Consider the following 22,679-nt stretch of genomic DNA (forward strand, 5'->3'; position numbering starts at 1 on the left):
ATTCTGTAGAGGCCCCTAACTCCCTGCCCCAACATCAGCCTTCAGAAATTGTTTTACTGAATTTTAAAAACTCATATTGAAGGCTAGGCGCAGTGGCTCACACCTGTAATCCCAGCACTTTGGGAGGCTGAGGCAGGCAAATCACCTGAGGTCAGGAATTCAAGACCAGCCTGGCCAACATGATGAAACCCCATCTCTACTAAAAATACAAAATCAGCTGGGCGTGGTGGCGCATGCCTATAGTCCCAGCTACTTGGGAGGCTGGGGCAGGAGAATCACTTGAACCCAGGAGAGGGAGGTTGCAGTGAGCCGAGATTGCACCACTGCACTCCAGCCTGGACAACAGAGCAAGACTCCATCTCAAAAAAAAAAAAAAAAAACTCATACCGATTTAGTTCTGTGTACTTTTCACATTCTCCTATTTTATTATCTTGCCTGTCTTGCCAGTGAAGTCAGTGACTTCCTCACGTTCCTATTTCTCAGAAGAGGCAGCGCTGGATTCAGAACCGAGCCCTGAACTGGGAGTTGTCCCATGGCATTCTAACTGCCTGGCTTTAGGACAGTCTAATAGCTGTTCCACACTTCACTTGCCTCATCTGTAAAATGGGATCGTCGTGGTGCCCAGCTGGCTGGGGCCTTTGGAGATTAGGTGTGAGTGTGTGCAAGATGCCAAGTCCAGCTTCTGGCAGGCGGACAGTAGATGAGAGTCGCGGAGCTGGCGTCCTCAGGCTGCCTCCTCAGTGCACTCCATCACGGTGCTGGGGGCCCCTTCTCCTCCCGCTGTGCTCCAGTTTCCAGATTCCCTCCCCCCAGGGTGTTCCAGTTCCTTCACTGGGTTCTCGCACCAGTCCAGGCCTCTCTGAGATGTGTCTCTGGGGGACCCTACTTAGGTCTCAGGTTCCTGTGAGAGGGGCATGGCCTCGGGGTGGGGCCCTTCCAGCCAGACACCTACAGCTCTGACATCGTGGGGAAGGCCAGGTACCCCCTCACATATGGGACTAGAAGGAGACCGTGGGTTGTCGTGCCCAGACCCAGCATGTCTCTTTGTTCTGGGGAGAAGAGGAGGCTGTTGGGGTCCATCTGGAGGCTTCATAAATCACGAATGCTTATCGAGGCCATTTCCAGGCCCCTCAGAGGGGTCTTGCTGCAACAAGGACAAGGAAGGCAGGGGTTTTGGAATCGGAGGATGTGAATTTCAGGGTCTCCTCTCTGCTTCTCAGCTCCCGGGCAATTCTTACCTTCTTTCAGCCTCAGTCTTATCAGTAAAATGGGAATAATAGCCCTCATTAACAGTGTGAGGCCAAAGCAGTTGGCTCATGCCTGTAATCCCAGCACTTTGGGAGGCCCAGATGGGTGGATCACCTGAGGTCAGGAGTTCTAGACCAGCCTGGTCAACATGGCAAAACCCTTTCTCTACCAAAAATACAAAAATGAACCAGGCTTGGTCGTGTGTGCCTGTAGTCCCAGCTACTGGGGAGGCTGAGGCAGGAGAATTGCTTGAACCTGAGAGGTAGAGGTTGCAGTGAGCTGAGATTGCATCACTGCCCACCAGGCTGGGCAACAGAGTGAGTCTCAAAAATATATATATATTGTGGGGAGCCCAGGACACGGTCACACCTGCACACGAGCTCATTACAATTCTCAGAGGGCAGATTCCTGGTGCCTTCGGTAGCTGGGTGATTTTTTTGTTTTTTAGTGTGATATGTGAAAGTGGGACACTGGTCTTTTCGCAAGTAGGAAGGCAATTGTTTCTGCACGTCGGCACTCGAGCAGTATGTTTCCAAAATGGTTCAGAGTCAGAGCTCTAAAATGGCAGATCTGGGCTCTGAAATGGTCCCTGGGGAGCCTCAGTAGTGGATCTTGGAAATTTTTAAAAATATACTTGATGTGTGATTAAGAAACAAAAGTTTTACCTGTTGTTTAGAATTTTGGTTTCATTTGAATCCATGGAATATCTAGCCCCAGTCAATTTTATAGACAATTTTAGTGTTTGTTGGCAGATGTGTTGACCCACATTTTGCATATGTGGAAACTGAGGCATGGGTTTGCCCTAGGAGGCTGAAAGCAGAACCCTGAACCCTCATTTCCAGTTCGTCTGCTTCTCTGCTTCACTGGGGTGCTGTGATGTTGATGTGGGGGCACATATATGGTTGAGTAAGGAAATGTGGTCCCTTGGAGGAGAGGGGAGACATGAGGGTCATTGGGTGTGCCCAGGGAGGGTGGGTGTGGGGAGAGGGGCATGCTGTTCCACTGGGTAGAGAATTATAAAGGTCAGGTTGGCAATGATGTATCAATAGCTTAAAAATATGTGTGATCTCTGACCCAGCAGTTGAGTTTTTAGGAGCAAATAAAGATGTGTGCAAAGGTGTTTGTTCAAGGATGGTTATCCCTTCATTGTTTATAGAAGCAAAAAAGAAAAAAACTGGAAACAACCTAAATGCCTAACAGTAGAGCAGCAGTGCATTCATACCAGAGAACCCCAGGTAGCTACGAATTATACTGCCAAAGGTTATTTATCCATCTGAACAGATGTCCCCTTAAATAGTGTAATACTAATGGTGATGACAGCTCACACGTATATGGCATTTGCTGTGTGCCAGGCACAGTCTTAACCACATGCTGTATGTTAACTCATCATCATAACAACCCTAGGAGGTATGTGCTATCATTTCTTCTTTTTTACAGATAGGTAAAGTGAGGCACAGAGGGGTTAAGTAACTTGCCAAAGAGCACACAGATGGTGAGTGGCTGGCTGGAATTTGAACCAGAATATCTTGACTCCAGAGTCCAACAGATGTTTCGAAACATATTTTCTGTTGGTTTGTATTAGAGACACATTAATAGCGGCTGCTTCTATTAACAGGATTGCATGCGGTTTTTACTTTCTTGTTTTTGGTCTTCTGTTTTTCTCATTTTTCTCAGTGAATGTGTGTTACAAGAAATTCAAATTCTGTTTTTAAAAACGAAAAAATTCTCATCTGGAGGCTAATATTTAAAAAAACTAAAAATTAATGCAAAGCACTAGATGCTGATAAGAACCAATCCCGTGGGAATTCTGAAGACGAGCTGGAGTCCAGTGGACAGAGAGGAAAAGGACAGGAGGAGGAATGGTTCAAGGCAGATGGGAAGTTGGCTTTCCTTAAAGTCTAAGGAGGAGGAACCAGCAAAGTGAAAAACAGAGGCAAAGGTGGAGCCGTGGAACTTTGGAGGGAGGGTGTGCTGGGCTGAATAATAGCCCCCAAAGATATCCTAATCGCTAGAACTTGTAAATGTTACCTGATGTGGCAAAAGAGGCTTTGCAGGCATGATTGAGGATCTTGAGTTGGAGCTGTTTTGCAGAATTATTCAGGCGGGCTCTAAGTGAAACCACATGTGTTTTTATAAGAGAGAAGCAGGGCCAAGTGCGGTGGCTAACGCCTGTAATCCCAGCACTTTGGGAGGCCGAGGTGGGTGGATCACCTGAGGTCAGGAGTTCAAGATTGGCCTGGCCAATCATGGCAAAACCCCATCTCTGCTAAAAATACAAAAATTAGCCAGGCATAGTGGCACGTGCCTGTAATCCCAGCTATTAAGGGGGCTGAGGCAGGAGGATCGCTTGAACCTGGGAGACAGAGGTTGCAGTGAGCCAAGATCATGCCATTGCACTCCAGCCTGGGCAACAGAGCAAGACTCCATCTCAAAAAAAAAAAAAAAAGAGGGAAGCAAGGGATATTCAAAAACAGAAAAAGAGGAGATATGATTGCTTCAGCAAGAAGCTCTGCTGTTGGACTTGAAGGTGAAGGAAGGGGCTGCCAGCCAAGGAATGCAGCTCTGGAAGCTGGAAAAGGCAGGGGAACAGATTCTCCCCAGAACCTCTGGAGGGAGACAGCTTGCCAACATGTTAATTTCAACCCAGAGAAATTGGTTTTGGACTTCTGACCTCCAGAACTATAAGAGAATGAACGTGTGTTGCTTTTTTTTTTTTTTTTCCTTTGGAGACAGGGTCTTACTCTGTTGCCCAGGCTGGAGGGCAGTGTGGCACGATCTCAGCTTGAATGTGTGCTGCTTTAAGTCACCAATTTTGTGGTGATTTATTATAGCAGCCACAGGAAAGCAGCAGGGGTGTGTGCAGATCAGACTCATGCCTCAGCCTGCACTGAGGGCAGCACCGTGGGTTGGAGTCTGCAAGCCTCGTTCTGATCTCTCTGACTGTGTTACCTTGACCTGAGCCTGGCTTTGCCCCCAGGGTAGTCAAGGGATCAGCTGGGAGAGCACCATGACACTGTTATGTAAACTGAAGAGCATCACACAAACCTAAGTGGGATGAGCACTTCCACCCAGCCTAGCATAAACCTGGTCTCCTCACAGAGCCAGGAAAGCTCTCATCATACACCACCCCCTCCCCGCCTCTTAATCCTCAGTGCTTTAGATTCCAAACCACAGGTGGAATGTATCTGCCAGTCAGCGTGATTGGGTGTCTTAATCCCCATAACAAATACCCCTGGGGCCCTAGATGCTGCTTCAGTTCACCTGTTGGCAGGGGTGGCAGGGTAGGTGCTGTGTGTCTGCTGATAGGACCCGTCCTAGGCAGTGAGATGGGGAAGGTAGGGAGCCAGCCTCTTTGGAGGGGACAGAGGGAATATTTCTGGGGTGTCTTCTCCCCAGAGAGAGAGAGAGAGACAGCAGGGAGTGGAAGAGTCCCATAACCACGTCCAGGGTTTGCAATCCCTAGGATCATACTCTGTGCACCCCAAATTGTTTCCTGACAGCTCTAGGGGTGCCAGAAGTGACTTTTAACAATGTTGGCCACGTGGTGTTCTGGAGGATAAATGTGCTGTTGGGGCCTGGGCTCTGGGGTAGGGAGAGGGAAGCCAGCAGGCTCCCCTTCAGGTTTTTGGAAGAGCTCTCGCACCAGCCTTTGCCTCTTCCATAAAGGAAGTGCGCTCAGCCCACTGCGCCCAAAGTCTTTACCAGCTGCAGAGTATTCACACTGTGCTTGGCCCATGCGGACAGAGCAGAGGAGCCGTTGTCAGGGATGACCCAGAGGTCCCCTGCAACCCACAACCCAAGGTGAGCACCCAGGAGGATGACCAGGATGGCCTGGGGGTGCTTTTCCCCATCACAGCTTAGTGAAAGTGCCTGGGTTGGGAAAGGCCTGAACTACCCTGGAGTGGAGCATGGTGTTGCCATTCGAGCGTGGTGGGAAAGGCCTGCCATCAAGCACGTAGGGCCCTCTGACCCTGCACTGGGGCCCGGCTGCCTGTGTGTGATTGCCAAAGGGAGAGGCGGGATGCTGGCTTCACCCGGCCCCCCAGGACCACGCAGGAGAAAATAACTTAGAAGGTACGTGAGGTGTCTTGGGCGCAAGTGACAGAAACCGAACTTAGAGTGATACAAAGAGAGGAACATGGGCTGTCCCCGGCCAGCACAGTGGACACAGGGCCATCGGGCTCTGTCTCTCTCTCCCTCATTCCTATTAGTTTGGTTCTCTGGATTTGTTGAGCTCTAAGTCAGGCCCTTCCTCGCAAGGGCAGTGTGGTTGCTGGCTCACAGACTATCCTCCTGAAAACCCCATTGCTGGGGAAGAGCTTCCCCTCTCCAAGGATTCCAGCAAAGGCCTTTGGGATGGGGCCCAGGGCTCGGTCCACTTGGTTTCCAGGCCACTCCACCCCTCGGTGGTGTCTGCTGCCTCAGTGGCTTCTCACTGGCTTTGCTGCTTTCTCCTCATTGCCTTCTGGGGCTCAGTGCTGGGACACCTTCTTCCCTGTCCTCGTTCACTCCCTAGATGACCTCATCTATTCTCTCTATGGTATCTTTGAAGTGGTTCCTCCCAAGGTTCTGAAGTACAAATTGTTTTTTTAAAACTGTATTATGTATTCTCCTTCCCTCCTCTCCCCTCCATTCCTCCTCCTCCTCCTCCTTGCTCCCTTTCTCTTCCCTTCATTTCTTTCTTTAGGAAGACAGGGTCTTTGTTGCCCAGGCTGGCGTGCAGTGGCATGATCACAGCTCACTGCAGCCTCGATCTCCTGGGCTCAAGTGATCCTCACACTTCAGCCCCCACCCCCAAGTAGCTGAGACCACAGGCATGCATCACCACGCCCAGCTAATTTTTAAATTTTTGTAGAGACAGGGTCCCACTATGTTGCCCAGGCTGGTCTTGAACTCCTGGGCTCAAGTAATCCTCCCACTTTGGCCTCCCAAAGTGCTGGGATTACAGGCCTGAGCCACTGTGCCAACCTGAAGCACAAACTCTTACATCCACCTGCCCATGGGCAGCTCCACCTGGCTAAGGTCTAAAACCACACCGCTTATCTTTCCCCCAAACCTCTTCTTCACAAGTTCTTCCCTAAATCATAAACGGTAGCTCTACCTCTCCGTGGCTCCACCAAGTCACCCTAACTCCTCTTCCTCTCCCGCCCATGTCCGATGGATCCATGAGTCCCTCTAGCTTTACCTTCAGAACATACCAGAAGCTGAGGACTTCGGCCACCTCCTGCACTACCGCTGTGTGGCAAGCCAGCAGCGCCTCAATAACTGGTCTCCCCATTTCCGCCCTAACCCCCCAGGTCTATTCTGCACATTGCAGGAGGGGGAGTCCTGCATGATGAAAATTGTATCACATCACCCGTCTGCTCAAAACCCTCCAGTGCATGTTTATACTCTGAGTAAAAGCCAAAGTCTCCCTAACAACCTTCAGGGCTGAACGGGACGAGCACCCCAACCCTTACCACCCCTGTCCTCATCTCCTCGCCTCCTGGCTCGCTCTGCTTCAGCCACCCTGGCTTTGTTACTTTTCTTTTCTTTTTATTTTTTGAGAGAGAGAGAGAGTCTCTGTTACCCAGGCAGGAGTCCAGTGGTGCAATCTCGGCTCACTGCAACCTCTGCCTCCCAGGTTCAAGTGATTCTCCTGCCTCAGCCTCCCAAGTAGCTGGGATTACAGGTGTGCACCACACACCACATTCCCAGCTAACTTTTATATTTTTAGTAGACACGGGGTTTCACCATGTTGGCCAGGCTGGTCTCGAACTCCTGGCCTCAAGCCATCTGCCTGCCTCAGCCTCCCAAAGTGCTGGGATTACAGGCGTGAGCCACTGCGCCTGGCTGGCTTCCTTTCATTTGCTCAAACATGCAGGCGCCTGCCTCCTGGCATTTGCACTTGCTGTTCCCCCTGCCCTGAGTGCCCTTCCCGACATCCCAAGGCTCACTCCTGGATCTTCTTCAAGTCTTGCTCGCATCCCCTTCTCAGCAGGTGGCTTCTCACTCTTACCACCCTGTTCTACATCCCTCCCTCTCCCCTCCTGTGAAGCTGCTTCCTGCTTTGCTCTTAGGTCGTCTGACATGCCTTGAATTTACCTAGGTTTGTTGATTGTTTGCCTCCCCCCCAGCACCCAGAAAGCTCCCGAAGGTAGATATGTTTGTCTATAATGGTCAGTATTTTATCTCCAGTCCTAGAATGCAGTAGGTGCCAAATCAGTATCTGGTGAATGAATGAATGCCTTAGGCCTGGGCCACTCCTGGGGTATGGTCATTCAGGCCCGAAACACATGTACTGAGCATGGGGAAGGGAGGTTTCCCAAAAGGAAACCCAGGTGCTGTTAGAAGAAAGGACCTCGGTGTCAGGTGGGGACCAATGCAGGTAGCCCCCTCTGCAGACATTGCATTTGAGGCAGGAAAGCTCTGGGAGTTGCTTGGAACAGAGTCCCTCTCTGCCAGATGAATGTCATTCCTCAAATGCTAATCAATTAGGCATTTCAGAGAAGTGTGGGGCTTTCCGTGACAAAAATGCCCAGTAAGAAAGATGCCCCTCAGGCTCTCTGTTTACTGGAGACTGTATTGCAGACTCCTGTGCCAAAGAAGATTCATTGCCTCAGTTTACGTGTTTGAATCTTGCACAAAGATCCAGGATACGTGTATCTGGGAAATTTGCCAGATTAGGCGAAGATACACAGCTGAATTGCGTGAGGCACCCGTGTAAAAGAAATGTGAGAATTTGTGACAAAAAGTGCCAATTGCTTTTAACCTTTTAATGTAGGTCATGGTTACCCATGTCAGTACAATTATCGTGAGCTTGTGAGGTGTGGGTTACGAGGGAGGGGCTGCTCGCCGGTTTAAACTGCCGGGAGAGAATGGCATCGTGGATTATGCTGCCTGCTGGAGAGAGGAAGTTGCAGGTTCGCTCTAGCATTTCCCTGTTTTTCTTTGGGAAAGCCCCACCCTTTCCTTTTTCCTTGACTTCCTTTAGGACGATAGGGTGGGTCTCCAAGAAAAATATCCCAAGTTCAGATTAGCGTCAACTGTGTGTAACAGTAAACCCATGATAATAATAAGCAAGATAAAAGTATATTTTTCTCTTTCATAACCAGGATCTCAAAATAGAGGATTCCCAAATCATGGCTTCATGATTCTCAGGTACCTTGACTCTTTATTCTATATCGCTACTTTACCACCTTTAGAATCCTGCCTTTGAGCCTAAAATGGCAGTTCAAGCTCCTGCCATCACATCTGTATTCCAGCCAGGAGGCGGGAAGAGGAGTCAAAGAATGGCGTGTCTGCCCCCCCCCCCCCGCTTTTTTTTTTAAGATATAGTCTCACTCTGTTGCCTAGGCTGGAGTGCAGTGGCATGATCTTGGCACAGTACAACTTCTGCCTCCCAGATTCAAGTGATTCTCCTGCCTCAGCCTCCCGAATAGCTGGGATTACAGGTGCCAGCCACCATACCCGGCTCATTTTTGTTTTTTTAACAGAGATAGGGTTTTGCCATGTTGGCCAGGCTGGTCGTCTTGAACTCCTGACCTCACGTGATCCACCTGCCTTGGCCTCCCAAAGTGCTGGGATTACAGGCATGAGCCAGCGCGCCTGGCCGTGTCTCCCCCACTTTTTTTTTTTTTTTGAGACAGAGTCTTCTGCTACCCAGGCTGGAGTGCAGTGGCATGATCTCAGTTCACTGCACCTCCATCCCCCGGGTTCAAGCAATTCTCCTGCCTCAGCCTCCCGAGTAGCTGGGATTACAGGCACGTGCCACCATGCTTGGCTACTTTTTGTATTTTCAGTAGAGATGGGGTTTCACCATGTTGCCCAGGCTGGTCTCAAACTCCTGACCTCAGGTGATCCGCCCCCCTCAGCCTCCCAAAGTGCTGGGATTATAAGCATGAGCCACCATGCCCTTTGAAGAACACTGCCTGAAAGTCCCGTGCTTCCATTTACCTCTCACTGGCAGAACACCACGTCATCATAAACAAACTTTCTTCCCATCGTCCACCTACTCATCTAAAATATGGGGATTGTTATTCCGGAAGAAGGGGAGAACACATATGGGGGGACAATTAGCAGTCTCTGCTGCAGGAGGACTCTTTCACTAGTTCCTTATAGAAGCTGCCCAGATGGAATGTGTTACTGGAATTCTAGTTCCATCTCCCTTGCCCTTGGTCTTAGAATTAGAGGCCTGTTGTGTCTACTGTAATGTCTGTGCGTAACACCTGGAGTCGTGTTGTGTAGAGAAACAGTTTACACGTTGGTGCTATATATCACCTTCTTACTTTATGAAAGAGCTATGTTATGTCCTTTCTAAGATGCACCTTTTTTTTTTGTACTTTAACATCTCTAAGATTGGGATGCATCATACAGTCTCTGTTGGCAAGGGGGGCATCATGCTGTTACTGCCATCACACGAACATCAGAATTTGTGAGTGGATGTCGGCAGCTCAGAAGGAAATCCCAGAGATAGTAGTAGAGCATTCTTGATGCTGGAGAAGCCCAGGCTGTGTGGAATAGCACAGCATTAAAAACTCCAAGATAGAGAGATTAAGAGACATTGGACTCGAAATGTGAAAAGGAATCCCTTAAACAATTTATTTCAGTTATATTTGCCTTTTTAAAAATTTACAAGAGCGATAGATGCCTTTTTAAAATCTGGATCTAATATATTCTAAAAGAGTTCTTTCAGTAAGTACAAAAACACCCTGAATGACAGGGAACTCATCATAGAAGGAGCAGTTCTGACACTATTTTGAATGTATCCCAGAAATGAACAAATAAGCAGAAATATTATGGGTGAGAGCCAGGTTTCTCACCACTGGCGAAAAAAAAATTGCAATCAAAGTGGGGAAGCTAGAATGCACTCTGTGGTGTTGAAGTAGAGTTAAAGGTATCAGTATAAATTCCAGATTGCAGATGTATATATATCTGATATATATGGAGAGAGAGATATATATATTTAGAAGTAAATTGTGTGTGTTAGTATCTTGCATACGTTTCATAGCTCTGCCTGCTGAGAGGGCCTAGACCAATGACACCGCAGTAGCAGTGAGCACACCTGGTGTCCAGATCTTGGTTTCTAAACATCATTCTCCAATAAAGGGAACTAGGGCTCCTTGGAGAAATGGTTGATTTCACGGTTGAGGCAGAGAAAGTACAAGATGAGTTTAGAACATGTAATGAGGCTAGAATATTTGAAACTCAAAAAATAATGGGTACATGTTGAAAGCATTCAAGAGCCACCTTGAGGGAACTCCCAGTGGCCAAACCTGGCCCAGTTTGAACAATGAAATAATGATAGCAATGGCTTTTAACCCACAGGGTAAAATAAATATCCATGAATCCATATTGATGTAAATAAGTAATTGAATAAAGGAGGAGAAAGGACAACTCTTTTTTTTTTTTTCCTTTTGAGACAGAGTCTCGCTCTGTCACCCAGGCTGGAATGCACTGGCACTATCTTGACTCACTGCAAGCTCCACCTCCTGGGTTCAGGCTATTCTCCTGCCTCAGCCTCCCGAGTAGCTGGGACTACAGGCACCCGCCACAATGCCTGGCTAATTTTTTGTATTTTTTAGTAGAGACAGGGTTTCACTGTGTTAGCCAGGATGGTCTCGATCTCCTGACCTCGTGATCTGTCGGGGGAAACCCCACCCCCGATATTTATCGTGGGTTCTTTTCTATTTCCTAGGTGTCTCGGCTGGTTTGAGAAATAAAGGGAAAGAGCACAAGAGAGAGAAATTTAAAGCTGGGTGTCCGGGGGAGACATCACACGTCAGCAGGTTCTGTGATGCTCCCTGAGCTGTAAAACCAGCAAGTTTTGTTTTTGTTTTTGTTTTTGTTTTTTTTGAGACGGAGTCTTGCTCTGTCGCCCAGGCTGGAGTGCAGTGGCGCGATCTTAGCTCACTGCAAGCTCCGCCTCCCAGGTTCACACCATTCTCCTGCCTCAGCCTCCTACACACCTGGGACCACAGGTGTCTGCCACCACGCCTGGCTAATTTTTTGTATTTTTAGTACAGATGGGGTTTCACCATGCTAGCCAGGATGGTCTCGAACTCCCGACCTCGTGATCCGCCCGCCTCGGCCTCCCAAAGTGCTGGGATTACAGGCGTGAGCCACCGCGCCTGGCCAACCAGCAAGTTTTTATTAGCGATTTTCAAAAGGGGAGGGAGTGCACGAATAGGGTATGGGTCACAGAGATCACATACTTCACAAGGTAATAAAATATCAGAAAGCAAATGGAGGCAGGGCGAGATCACAGGACCACAGAATGGGGCGAAATTAAAATTGCTAATGAAGTTTCGGGCACATATTGTCATTGATAACATCAGGAGACAGGGTTTGAGAGCAGACAACCTGTCTGACCAAAATTTATTAGGCGGGAATTTCCTCGTCCTAATAAGCCTGGGAGCGCTACAGGAGACCAGGGCTTATTTCATCCCTTTGGCTTCGACCGTAAAAGGCAGCTGCCTCAAGGGGGCCGTCTATAGACCTACCCTCAGTGTGCATTCTCTTTCTCAGGATGTTCCTTGCTGAGAAAAAGAATTCAGCGATATTTCTCCTATTTGCTTTTGAAAGAAGAGAAATATGGCTCTGTTCCACCTGGCTCACCAGCAGTCAGAGTCCAAGGCCATCTCCCTTGTTCCCTGAACACTGCTGTTAATCCTGTTCCTTTTTTCAAGGCACCCACATTTCATATTGTTCAAGCACACATGCTCTACAAACAATTTGTGCAGTTAACACAGTCATCACAGGGTCCTTAGGCGACATACATCCTCCTCATCTTACAAAGATGACAGGATTAAGAGATTAAAGTACAGACAGGCATAGGAAATCACAAGGGTATTGATTGGGGAAGTGATAAGTGTCCATGAAATCTTCACAATTTATGTTCAGAGATTGCAGTAAAGACAGGCGTAAGAAATTATAAAAGTATTAATTTGGGGAACTAATAAATGTCCATGAAATCTTCACAATTTATGTTCTTCTGCCGCGGCTTCAGCCAGTCCCTCCTTTCGGGGTCCCTGACTTCCTGCAACAGTGATCCACCTGCCTTGGCCTCCCAAAGTGCTGGGATTACAGGCATGAGCCACCGCGCCTGGTCAGGATGACTCTTTCTTACAGGATAATTCTAATAAGCATAGAAGAGATTATGGAAATAGAAAATTATCTTTTTCCTTTTCCTCAGCAGGAAAAAAAAGAAAATTATCATTAGGCAACCATCAAAGTAATAATTGCTGTAGGCAAGAATCAATAGTTGTTAAAATTAGCAGGGGTAAGGGGGTGGAGGGGGTGAGGAAGTATGATGAGACATAGGATGTTTACATAGTGTCAAAGTATCTTCCCACACTGCTTACAAAGGGAAAAATAGTAACATTTCAGTGGAGAAACCTGGCAGAGAGCTCCTTATCAAGGGATCAAGGTTAACATCCTCTGTAACAAGACGGATTGACATAATGTGCCTGCTGATACAAACCCAGAAGGACACCTCATTCTGTCGTATTCTTGCCAAAAATTTATAACCTCAGTCTAATCATGAGAAAACAACAAACAAACCCAAAGCGAGGACATTCTACTGATTAACTGGCCAATACTTTTCAAAAGTGTCAAGGTCGGCTGGGCTGGTGGCTCATGCCTGTAATCCCAGCACTTTGGGAGGCCAAGGTGGCTGGATCACGAGGTCAGGAGTTTGAGACCAGCCTGGCCAATATGGTGAAACCCTGTTTCTACTAAAAATTCAAAAATTAGCTGGGCGTGGTGGTGGGCACCTGTAATCCCAGCTACTCAGGAGATTGAGGCAGGAGAATCACTTGAATGCAGGAGGGAGAGGTTGCATTGAGCCGAGATCACACCATTGCACTCCAGTACAAGACTCCATCTCAAAAAAAAATAATAATAATAAGTGTTAAGGTTATAAAAGATGGACTGATAAACTATCCAGGGAGACATACCAACTAAATATGATGTGGCATCCTGGGTTGGGTCCTAGACCCAAAAAAGGCATTATTGGGAAAACTGGTAAAATATATGTAAGTTCTGTATATTACCTAACAGTATGTATCAGTGTTTAATTTCCTGGTTTCTCAATTGTATTGTGGTTCTGTATCATGATAACATTGGGGGAAGCTGAGTGAAGGGTATGTGGGAAATTTCTGCGTTTCTGTGCTTTTTTGGTTTTGTTTTTTGTTTTGTTGTAATTTTTTTGCAAGCCTAATGTTTTTCAAAATAACTTAAAAGGGGGAAAGTATTATGTCTTAATTTAACCGGCGGTGGGTTTTTTTTTTTCTTATTGATTCATAAAAATTAGTGTCTGGCCGGGCGCGGTGGCTCAAGCCTGTAATCCCAGCACTTTGGGAGGCCGAGACGGGTGGATCACGAGGTCAGGAGATCGAGACTATCCTGGCTAACACGGTGAAACCCCGTCTCTACTAAAAAATACAAAAAACTAGCCGGGCGAGGTGGCGGGCGCCTGTAGTCCCAGCTACTCGGGAGGCTGAGGCAGGAGAATGGCGTGAACCCGGGAGGCGGAGCTTGCAGTGAGCTGAGATCCGGCCACTGCACTCCAGCCTGGGCAACAGAGCAAGACTCCATCTCAAAAAAAAAAAAAAAAAAAAAAAAAAAAAAAAAATTAGTGTCACTTGTAATCAGTGATATCTTAGATTTGATAAAATCTGGTGCACCGGATTAAAAAAAGAATCTCCCTTTTATACCCTTCCCCATATCCTTCCCCAGAGATAAGCATTGTTACAGTTTACCCTGAGTCTTTTGAGGATTTTTTTTTGGAAGTTGCCAATATATATACTTGTTCAATGCATATAATTTTTATATAAATGAGATTATTTGGAGACAGAATCTCACTCTGTTGCCCAGGCTGGAGTACAATGGCGCGATCTCGGCTCACTGCAACCTTCGCCTCCCAGGTTCAAGCAACTCTCCTGCCTTGGCCTCCCAAAGTGCTGGGATTACAGGTGTGAGCCTGCACCCAGCCATAAATGGGATTAGTTTTACACATTATTTGGTGACATGCCTTTTTTTCTTAATTGCATATTTTAGAATGCTTTCCCGCTCTGTTTGAGTGGAACTGCCTTGTTTATTTAATGGCTGCATGGTCCTCCAGTGCGTAGATGTTCCATAATTTATTTCACCATCTTCCTGGTGCTCACTGAGGTGGTTTCCAGATGGCACTGCTCCACTCAGCTGTGCGGTGAGCACCCTTGTGTGCTGCCTCTTAGTGTACACGTGGGTGTTTTTCTTTAGGATAAATACCTAGACACAGAATTGCAGAATTGACAGATATTTGCATTTAACAGACTACCAAGTTGTTCTCCAAATAAAGCTGAACCCACTGCCATCCAGCCAGCAGCATGAGGGTGTGCCCATTTTCCCAGAACCTCACCAACCTTGCATATTATCCATCTTTTAGTAATTTGTGGTCTGTATGAAGAATGGTTCATTCGTTCATTTACTTATTTCATTGAACAGAAATGTTGAGTGTCTGCCCTGTGCCCAGCACTGTCATAGACACAGGGGACATCCCAGTGAACAAAACGGATGTAGTGCTTGTCCTCTAGGAGTGTCTGAGAAGCTGCGGTCTGAGCAGGTCATATTGCTCATTGTTTCACATGCATTTCTCTGACGGCCAGTGAGGCAGGGCAGATGCTTTGCCCTTGTTGTTTCTTCTCTGAATTCCCATCCCAGACCTTTGCCCACTTTTCCATTGAGTGCATAGTATTTTCTTTCTCCTTATTGAGCCCTAGAATGGGAGTGCTTTAAGGGATTTTGGCAAACGCCATGGGGAGACTGGAGACACAGGTAGGATTTGAGAGGAAGGAGAGAGCCCAGACCAACCTGCAGGAGGTGGGGAATGTGCTGAGGCTGCATCTGCCCCTCCAAGTTTTCTTTTGTTCGTTTGTTTGTTTTTGAGATGGAGTCTTGCTCTGTCACCCAGGCTGGAGTACAGTGGCAGGATCTCGGCTCACTGCAACCTCCGCCTCCCAGGTTCAAGTGATTCTCCTGCTTCAGCCTCCTGAGTAGCTGGGATTACAGGTGCCTGCCACCACACCCAGCTAATTCTTGAATTTTTAGTAGAAACAGGGTTTCACTGTGTTGGCCAGGCTGGTCTCGAACTCCTGACCTCAAGTGATCTGCCTGCCTTTGTCTCCCAAAGTGCTGGGATTACAGGCATGAGCTACCGCGCCCAGCCCTGCCCCCTCCAAGTTTTGTGGCCAAACTTACTGCCCTGGAAGCCTCTTGACAGCCAGCCCCATCAAACAGCCTCGTATCAGAGTGGCCTCACCACCTTGGTGGTGTGCATTTGAATACTGTTTTATGCCTATAACTGACATTGGAACAGTGACATTTGAGCAACAAAAATGTTTATCCTGTGCTTTCCTATAGCTTTTGTGGGCGGGTCAGCCATGGAGATTTCTGGCCTGTCCTACATCTAATTTCCCAGTTATTAAGCCTGTGTGTGTTTGGACTCTGATGGGGTTGGACAGATGAACAAGATCAGGTCGCTGTCCTCTGGGAGGTGACAGTAGGGAGATTAAACCACTCATCCATGCATCAGTGGGTTAGCAAGACCATAGAGTCCCAGCCTGGCCAACATAGCGAAACCCCATCACTACTAAAAGTACAAAAATTAGCTGGACCTGGTGGCAGAATTCTGTAATCCCAGCTATGTTGGGAGGCTGAGGGATGAGAATTAACTTGGACTCAGAAGGTGGTGGTTGCAATGAGCTGAGATTGCACCACTGCACTCCATCCTAGGCAACAGAGTGAGACTCTATCTTAAAAAAGAAGAAAAAAGAAAGATGATAGAGTCCACACATGAGCATATGAGCTCCAGACCCAGACATCATGGGTTCAAATCCAGGTTCCGTCACTTACCAGTCGTAATACCTTGGGCTGGTGATGTCACCTCTGTATGCCTCACTTCCTCAGCTACAAAATGAGGACAGTAGTAGTACCTACCTCTATGAGGAGTCAGGAGGAGTAAACGAGCTTATACATGTAAAATGCCTGGAACACGGCGTTCAGGAATATTAAGGACTGTTTTCCATATTGCTCCCCTTGTAGGGATATGGTGGGGAAAGGCATTCCAGGCAGAGGGAAGAGCATGAACAAAGGCATGTGCTTCCCGTGGGGAGGATGCGCCTACTGAGTCAGCCCGGGTCTTTAGCCAGGAGTGCCAGAATCCAAATACGGCTGCCTAAGACAGTGGAATGTGCTGGGTGTGTGTGTGTGCGCGCACGCGCATGTATGCAGGGTGGTGGTGTGGTTGGTGGGGGCATAGGGATTCATAGGCTCAACCCAAGGAAAAAGCAGAACTGGCCAAGTTCAAGTTTGGCGTAAATCAAGGAGCCATACCTAGAGAGAGAAATGGAGCCTGGGCTAGAGAAAGTAATGTCGCCCGCATCCTCCCATCCTGCCACCCAGCCAGGGAGGCAGAATGCATGTAGGCGGGTGGGAGCATGCACTCTGGATCCCCAGCCTGGGTCGGCCACAGGAGAACTTGCATCGGTCAGTCGCTCCTTCCTGTGCCTCTTATTTCTCATCTGTGAACTGGGAATCCCGAGAGAAGATGGAGTCCCTAATCCCTGTCCCACCCTCAGTGCTGTCCCAGGCCTAGGAGATCAGGATAAGGACAGGGAGAGTAATAAGAGAGTCCAGCTCCCTGGACAGTTCCAGACCCCCTATATAGTGCAGTTGGAAGGTGATTCCCCAATTTCCGGGGTCCCAGATTTCTGGGGCTTCTTTTCCAACCAGGCACTGGTGTAGCGTCGGGTAGGGACGGTGGCCCGTGTATCACTGAGCACCAACTCTGATCCAAGCAGTAGAGATACACCAGGTCTGCGGTGCCTGGGTGCACAGGCCTGGACATGAGTCACACGATCCCACTCAGCCACATCCGGGGGAGGTACGGACCCCTCCCCCAGGGTGGAGCTGGCCAGACCTGGGTATGGCTCATTTCATTTGCCTGTGTCATTTCTCATAATAATGAGACCTTTTAACTCAGGAGTGTGGCATACTCAAGGCAGCATGGACCGGACCTTACCCCTGACCTGTGGGTCCCCTTCACCCCTGTGGTTGAAAGAACACCAGCCATTCCACAGTTCTACCTCTTCTTATTTGGTCTCTTCCTGTCCCACAGGCCTGGTTCCTCTGGCTTCTCCTGTATCCTCTAACTTCACTCCATTTATGTCCTACTCTCTTCTCTTTCAGTTCTAGCGTTTCTCACTGTGCAGCTATGGGGGCTGGCGTGGGGAGTGATCCTTCATGTGTAGCACTGTCCCCACATTGCATGACCCTTCTCACCTGTGGTCCCTGGGCACTGAATGTAGGACCCTCAGTCACTGAGACCACCCAAATTCTTCAATGTATTTTCATTTTTTTCTCTTCTCTTCTCTTCTCTTCTCTTTCCTTTCTCCCTCCCTCCCTCCCTCCCTTCTTTCCTTCCTTCCTTCCTTCATCTTTCTTTCCTTCTTTTCTTTGTTTTCTTTCCTTTCTTTCCTTCCTTCCTTTCTTTCTTTTCTTTCTTTTCCCCTCCCTCCCTCCCTCCCTTCCTTCCTTCCTTCCTTCCTTCCTTCCTTCCTTCCTTCCTTCCTTCCTTCCTTCCCTTCTTTCCTACTTTCTTCCTCAGAGTCTTGCTTTGTCACCCAGGCTGGAGTGCAGTGATGCAATCTCAGCTCACTGCAACCTCCACCTCCTGGGCTTAAGTAATTCTCCTGTCTCAGCCTCCCAAGTAGCTGGGATTACAGGCACCCACCATCACGCCCAGCTAATTTTTGAATTTTTAGTAGAGACAGGGTTTTGCCATGTTGGCTGGGCTGGTCTCGAACTCCTGGCTTCAAGTGATCTGCCTGCCTTGGCCCCCCAAAGTGCCAGGATTACAGGTGTGAGCCACCGCGCCCGGCCCCCCAGTGTATTTTCAAACACCCCCACCATCTCCTAGGACTACTGCACTTGTTCTCCCGATTCAGCAATTGCTTTTTTCTGTAGGATGTATAACTACTGCTGATCAATTTAAGCATTTATGGGATAGTTCCAGGAATGACCACAGTCATTGCTTCTATTTTTAACCCTAATAAATCAGAGGATTCACCTGGCTGGGGTCTCAGCATGGAATCACAGTTACAGAAGCATAGCGGGAGGGGCCTGCTGGCTGCATGGTGGGAGCCGAGTGCTCCTGTTTGCCTTGAAAAAAGAAGAAGGAAAGGAGAAAAAACACAAATCAGCAACCAGAAGTGATTAAACTGAAATGCAATTCCTCTTAAGGAATCCACCCACACTAACACAGCACAGGAGCCCATTTCCACAGTCCCCGGTGCTCTTTTGCCCTTCAGGGGCCTCTCACATGTCACTGTCCCCCAGCCAAAGGGGCTGTTTCCTCTCCCTCATCCCTTGTACCATCCCTCCCCTATGTACATCAGCTTCGCCCCTCTGCGTGCAGCTATGAATCTAACAGAAACGAGGAAAAAAACAAAAAACAAAACTCCAAAGTTATCTTAAATCGGCAGGGAAAGGCAAGGAACACCCTGATCATCTATGTGATTTTTGTTCCATTCAAATATGTACAAAAATCTTTCATTTAAAAGGCATTTTAGGCTGGGCATGGTGGCTCACACCAGTAATCCCAGTGCTTTGGGAGGCTGAGGTAGGAGGATTGCTTGAGCCCAGGAATTTGAGACCAGCCTGGCCAACATAGTGAGACCCCATCTCTACAAAAAATGAAAAAAAATAGTGGGGCTCTGGTGGCACACACCTGTGGTCCCAGCTACTTGGGAGGCTGAGGTGGGAGGATCACTTAAGCCCAGGAGTTTGAGGCTGCCGTGAGCGATGATTGTACCACTGCACTCCAGCCTGGAGTTTGCTTAGAGCAGAGCCAGGGTTTGTTTTGACCAAGACCCTCTGAGCAAACAAAAAAAGGTCATTTTTACACTTTAGGAGGCTGAGGCAGATGGATCACCTGAGGTCAAGAGTTCAAGACCAACCTGGCCAACATGGCAAAAACTCATTTCTACTAAAAATACAAAAAAAAAAAAAAAAAAAGCTGGCGTGGTGGCAGGTGCCTGTAATCCCAACTACTTGGGAGGATGGAGCAGGAGAATCACTTGAACCCAGGAGGCAGAGGCTGCAGTGAGCCGAGATCATGCCACTGCACGCCAGCCTGGGTGACAGAGTAAGAATCCGTCTAAAAAAAAAAAGTTATTTATATATTTATTGTTTCTGTTGCACCTCAGACTTTTCTGAGGTGGGCAACATGATCTCATATTGCAAATAAGTGGGGCTTTGAGTGATTTGCCCAAAATAAAGCTAGCCATTGAATGATAGGGTAGAAATGATGGCCTGGCTTCAGTGGCTCCAGATCTTACCCCTGAGAAGTAGAAGCGCTGGGACTTACCCCAGGCCCATTCGGTGTTTACAGCTTCTGCCTGCCCAGCAGGTCCCTGCACACGTGTCTCCTGGAAGAGCTCTTGTCTTTGCACTGGGGGCTGGACAGGGCGGCTCCCGTCCCTTTAGGGAATAAGAGATCAAGAAGGGGGAAAGCATGACAGAGTGGAAAGAGCCATTGTTGGCCGCTTCATAGACCCTGGCGTCTTCCCACTTCTGTGCTACTTAACTCCTTGGGGACCTTAGCCAGGCTTCATGAGTACGACTCTCATTTTCTTATAACTTATCACATAGCTTCTTAAAAAAAAAAAAAAAATCGTAACTTTCTTTAAAAGAAACTTCTCTGCCACCCTGCTGTGGAAATGTCTGCTCTGGCCTCTTTGTCCTGGAGCCCCGCAACTCCAGCCAAGCCCTGGACTGTCTGTTTTTCATGGGCTGAGCCATTCCCCGTTCTCTGGATGATGAGGTCTCTCTCTGCCCCCTTCCCCGCCACCACCTCCGTCACAGGCCATCTGTCCCTGCACTGCCCACTCTCAGCCCTTTTAATAGCATGGTCCTTGGGGAGGATGGTGTCCAGGGTGGTTTCATAACAGGCTGGGGGTGCGGGGCCACAGGGACACCCCAGGGCTACCAAGGACTTTAATTGAGATGGGTGTTCAGGAAAGCAGGTGGCTAAGATGTCCTGATGCAGAAGAGTTTTCCAAGGAGGCGACCTTTCTTTCAGCTCTCCCAGCCCCCATGCCCTGGATGGATGGGTGAGCGTGCACACATCAGAAAGGATGGAAATGGGAGCGGGAGAGCCTCAAGGATGCCTTTCTAAAAATACAGCCCATCTGCATTGTGTTAGCTGGTTTCCTCGGAAACCACTGGGAGCCGGGACTCCGGCATGGCACGTGCGCAGGGACCCAGGCCTGCTTTTCTATTTATTGTAACAGGAATTTTCTTATTATATTAAATCATCTTTTATTATTGACACACAGTTTATCTTGTACCCTATTGATAGACTTTTTTTTTTTTTCAATTTTTTTCTCTATTGTAAATGGCACTGTGCTGAGAATTCTTATAGATAAATGATTTGTTGCCATCTCTGGTTTCTTTAGGCGATTTCTCCACGGGAGAGGATCGCTGAGTCTGAGAGTATGAACCTTTTAAATGATTTTAATTCATTTGCAAAACTGCCCTCCAAAAATATATGTCCATTTATATACTTACAAGCCATATAAGAAGTGCCTGTTTTAGTATACCTTTGCTAGCCATGTAAACTCTGCCAGTGCCATTGGCAAAAAAAGAAAGAGCTATCCATTCATTCATTCGAGACAGGGTCTTGCTCTGTCACTCAGGCTGGAGTGGAGTGGTGTAATCATAGCTCCCTGTAACCTTGAACTCCTGGTCTCAAGTGATCCTCCCACCTCAGCCTCCTGAGTAGCTGGGACCATAGGCTGTCACCACCACACCCAGCTACTTTAGTTTTTTCGTAGAGATGGGGTCTTGCTATGTTGTCCAGGTTGGTCCTGAACCTCTGGGCTCCAGTGCTCCTCCAGCCTTAGCTGCCCAAAATGCTGGGATTATAGGCATGAGCCACGGTGCGTGGCCAAAAAAAAAAAAAAAAGTAATTTAAATTTCTTTGACTTCTAGTGAGCTTGAATATTTCTCCATGTAGGTACTGGCCATTTTTAATTCTTTTATGAATTTCTAGATCATGTTCTTGGCTAGTTTTTCTCTTGGTGCATTCTGACCTCTGCCATCCTGAAATTGAGGGATGATGGTGCCGTTCCTAGAGGAATTATGGGGTCCTGGGACCCTCTGTCTTCCTTCCTCTACCACTGGCTGCTGCACACACACACACGCACACAGACACACACACACACACACGCCTGCGTGTATGACCCATTCTTCTTCTGAGGTTCAGAAACCCCTGGAATTTCCCAGGCCCACCCTCTGGCAGCTGAGCAGCCCCTGTGTGTCACCCCCTCCCTGCTGGTGGCCTGAATTGAGACCTGCACCCCCGCTCTCAACATCCCTCAACCTGTGACACCACCAGAGCCTCTACTCCCACCCCTCCCTGGCCCATCTTCACACAGGCTCGTCTTGCGAGCCCTCCGGGGAGCTCTCAGCTCTGTTCCTCTCCAGTCTCTCTATCCTCCAGAGCCCCACTGTCCCCTTCAGACAGCAGAGGCCCTCGGCAGGGGACTCTGTCTGCGTCTGACCCTGTGTTTGGCCTCCCCGCACGTACCCTTCTGCTTCTCAATAAAGGCAGAATTTTGCTTGTAGTTGTTTTAGGAATCATGACGTTGCTTTTCTCTTTTATTTGGAAACCTGTTTTAATTTTTAAGAGCAAATAATAGGCTGGGCGTGGTATCTCACACCTGAAATCTTAACACTTTGGGAGACCGAGGCGGGTGGATCACTTGAGGTCAGGAGTTTGAGACCAGGCTGACCAACATGTTGAAACCCCGTCTCTACTAAAAACACAAAACTTAGCAAGGTGGTGGTGCACACCCATAATCTCAGCTCCTTGGGAAGCTGAGGCGGGAGAATCGCTTGAACCCAGGAGGCGAAGGTTGCAGTGAGCCGAGATTGCGCCACTGCACTCCAGCCTGGGCGACAGAGCGAGACTCAGTGTTAAAAAAAAAAAAAAAAAACAACGAGAAAACAAATACTATAATGGTATCCCCCAAGCCAGACAGGCCGGGCTTGCAGACGGAGGCCTGGGGGCCCTGAGTGCCTGGGTGGGCAACGCTTGGGGGCCAGGGGGACAATGCGTCTGGTCCCCGCGCTCCTGCCCCAGCCCTGGCTTGCGCTGTCCTTCTCCGCCCGGGCGTCCCCGCCGCAGCAGACCTCAACCTTGCCCTCCCTCCCTAGGCCTCCTGCTCCACGACGTGACCATGGCCGGGCTGCAGGAGCTGCGATTCCCTGAGGAGAAGCCGCTGCTACGGGGCCAGGACGCCACCGAGCTGGTGAGTTGGAGTCGCGCCTTTGAGGTCTTAGGGCCGAGCGCGCCACCTCGTGGCCAAGAGGGAGACCGCGCGCCTTCCCTGCAGTTGACCCTCCCC

At 48.5% G+C, this 22,679-nt stretch overlaps 1 protein-coding gene and 1 long non-coding RNA gene across 51 annotated transcripts in view; one reads left to right on the plus strand and one right to left on the minus strand.

Annotated features, from left to right (window-relative positions):
- Nucleotides 1-22,679, plus strand: part of NDRG4 (NDRG family member 4) — a 51,386-nt gene that overhangs the window by 3,702 nt on the left and 25,005 nt on the right. For 49 of the 50 annotated variants that reach the window (XM_077986337.1, XM_077986318.1, XM_077986332.1 and 46 more), the window contains exon 2: nucleotides 22,489-22,583. In XM_077986337.1, the coding sequence (XP_077842463.1) occupies nucleotides 22,512-22,583 (72 nt within the window). In that variant the 5' untranslated portion in view covers nucleotides 22,489-22,511. Of the gene's footprint in view, nucleotides 1-8,337; nucleotides 8,389-22,488; nucleotides 22,584-22,679 lie in introns of those variants that run through there. The other variant, XM_028841191.2, reaches the window with a different exon arrangement.
- On the minus strand, nucleotides 319-18,244 carry LOC144338065 (uncharacterized). The gene is made up of 2 exons (XR_013411838.1): nucleotides 17,933-18,244; nucleotides 319-1,249 (listed from the first exon to the last, which is right to left on the minus strand). It is a non-coding gene; the product is annotated as an uncharacterized LOC144338065 (long non-coding RNA).

The sequence above is a fragment of the Macaca mulatta genome, chromosome 20 (assembly GCF_049350105.2).
Source record: "Macaca mulatta isolate MMU2019108-1 chromosome 20, T2T-MMU8v2.0, whole genome shotgun sequence".
Taxonomy (NCBI): domain Eukaryota; kingdom Metazoa; phylum Chordata; class Mammalia; order Primates; family Cercopithecidae; genus Macaca; species Macaca mulatta.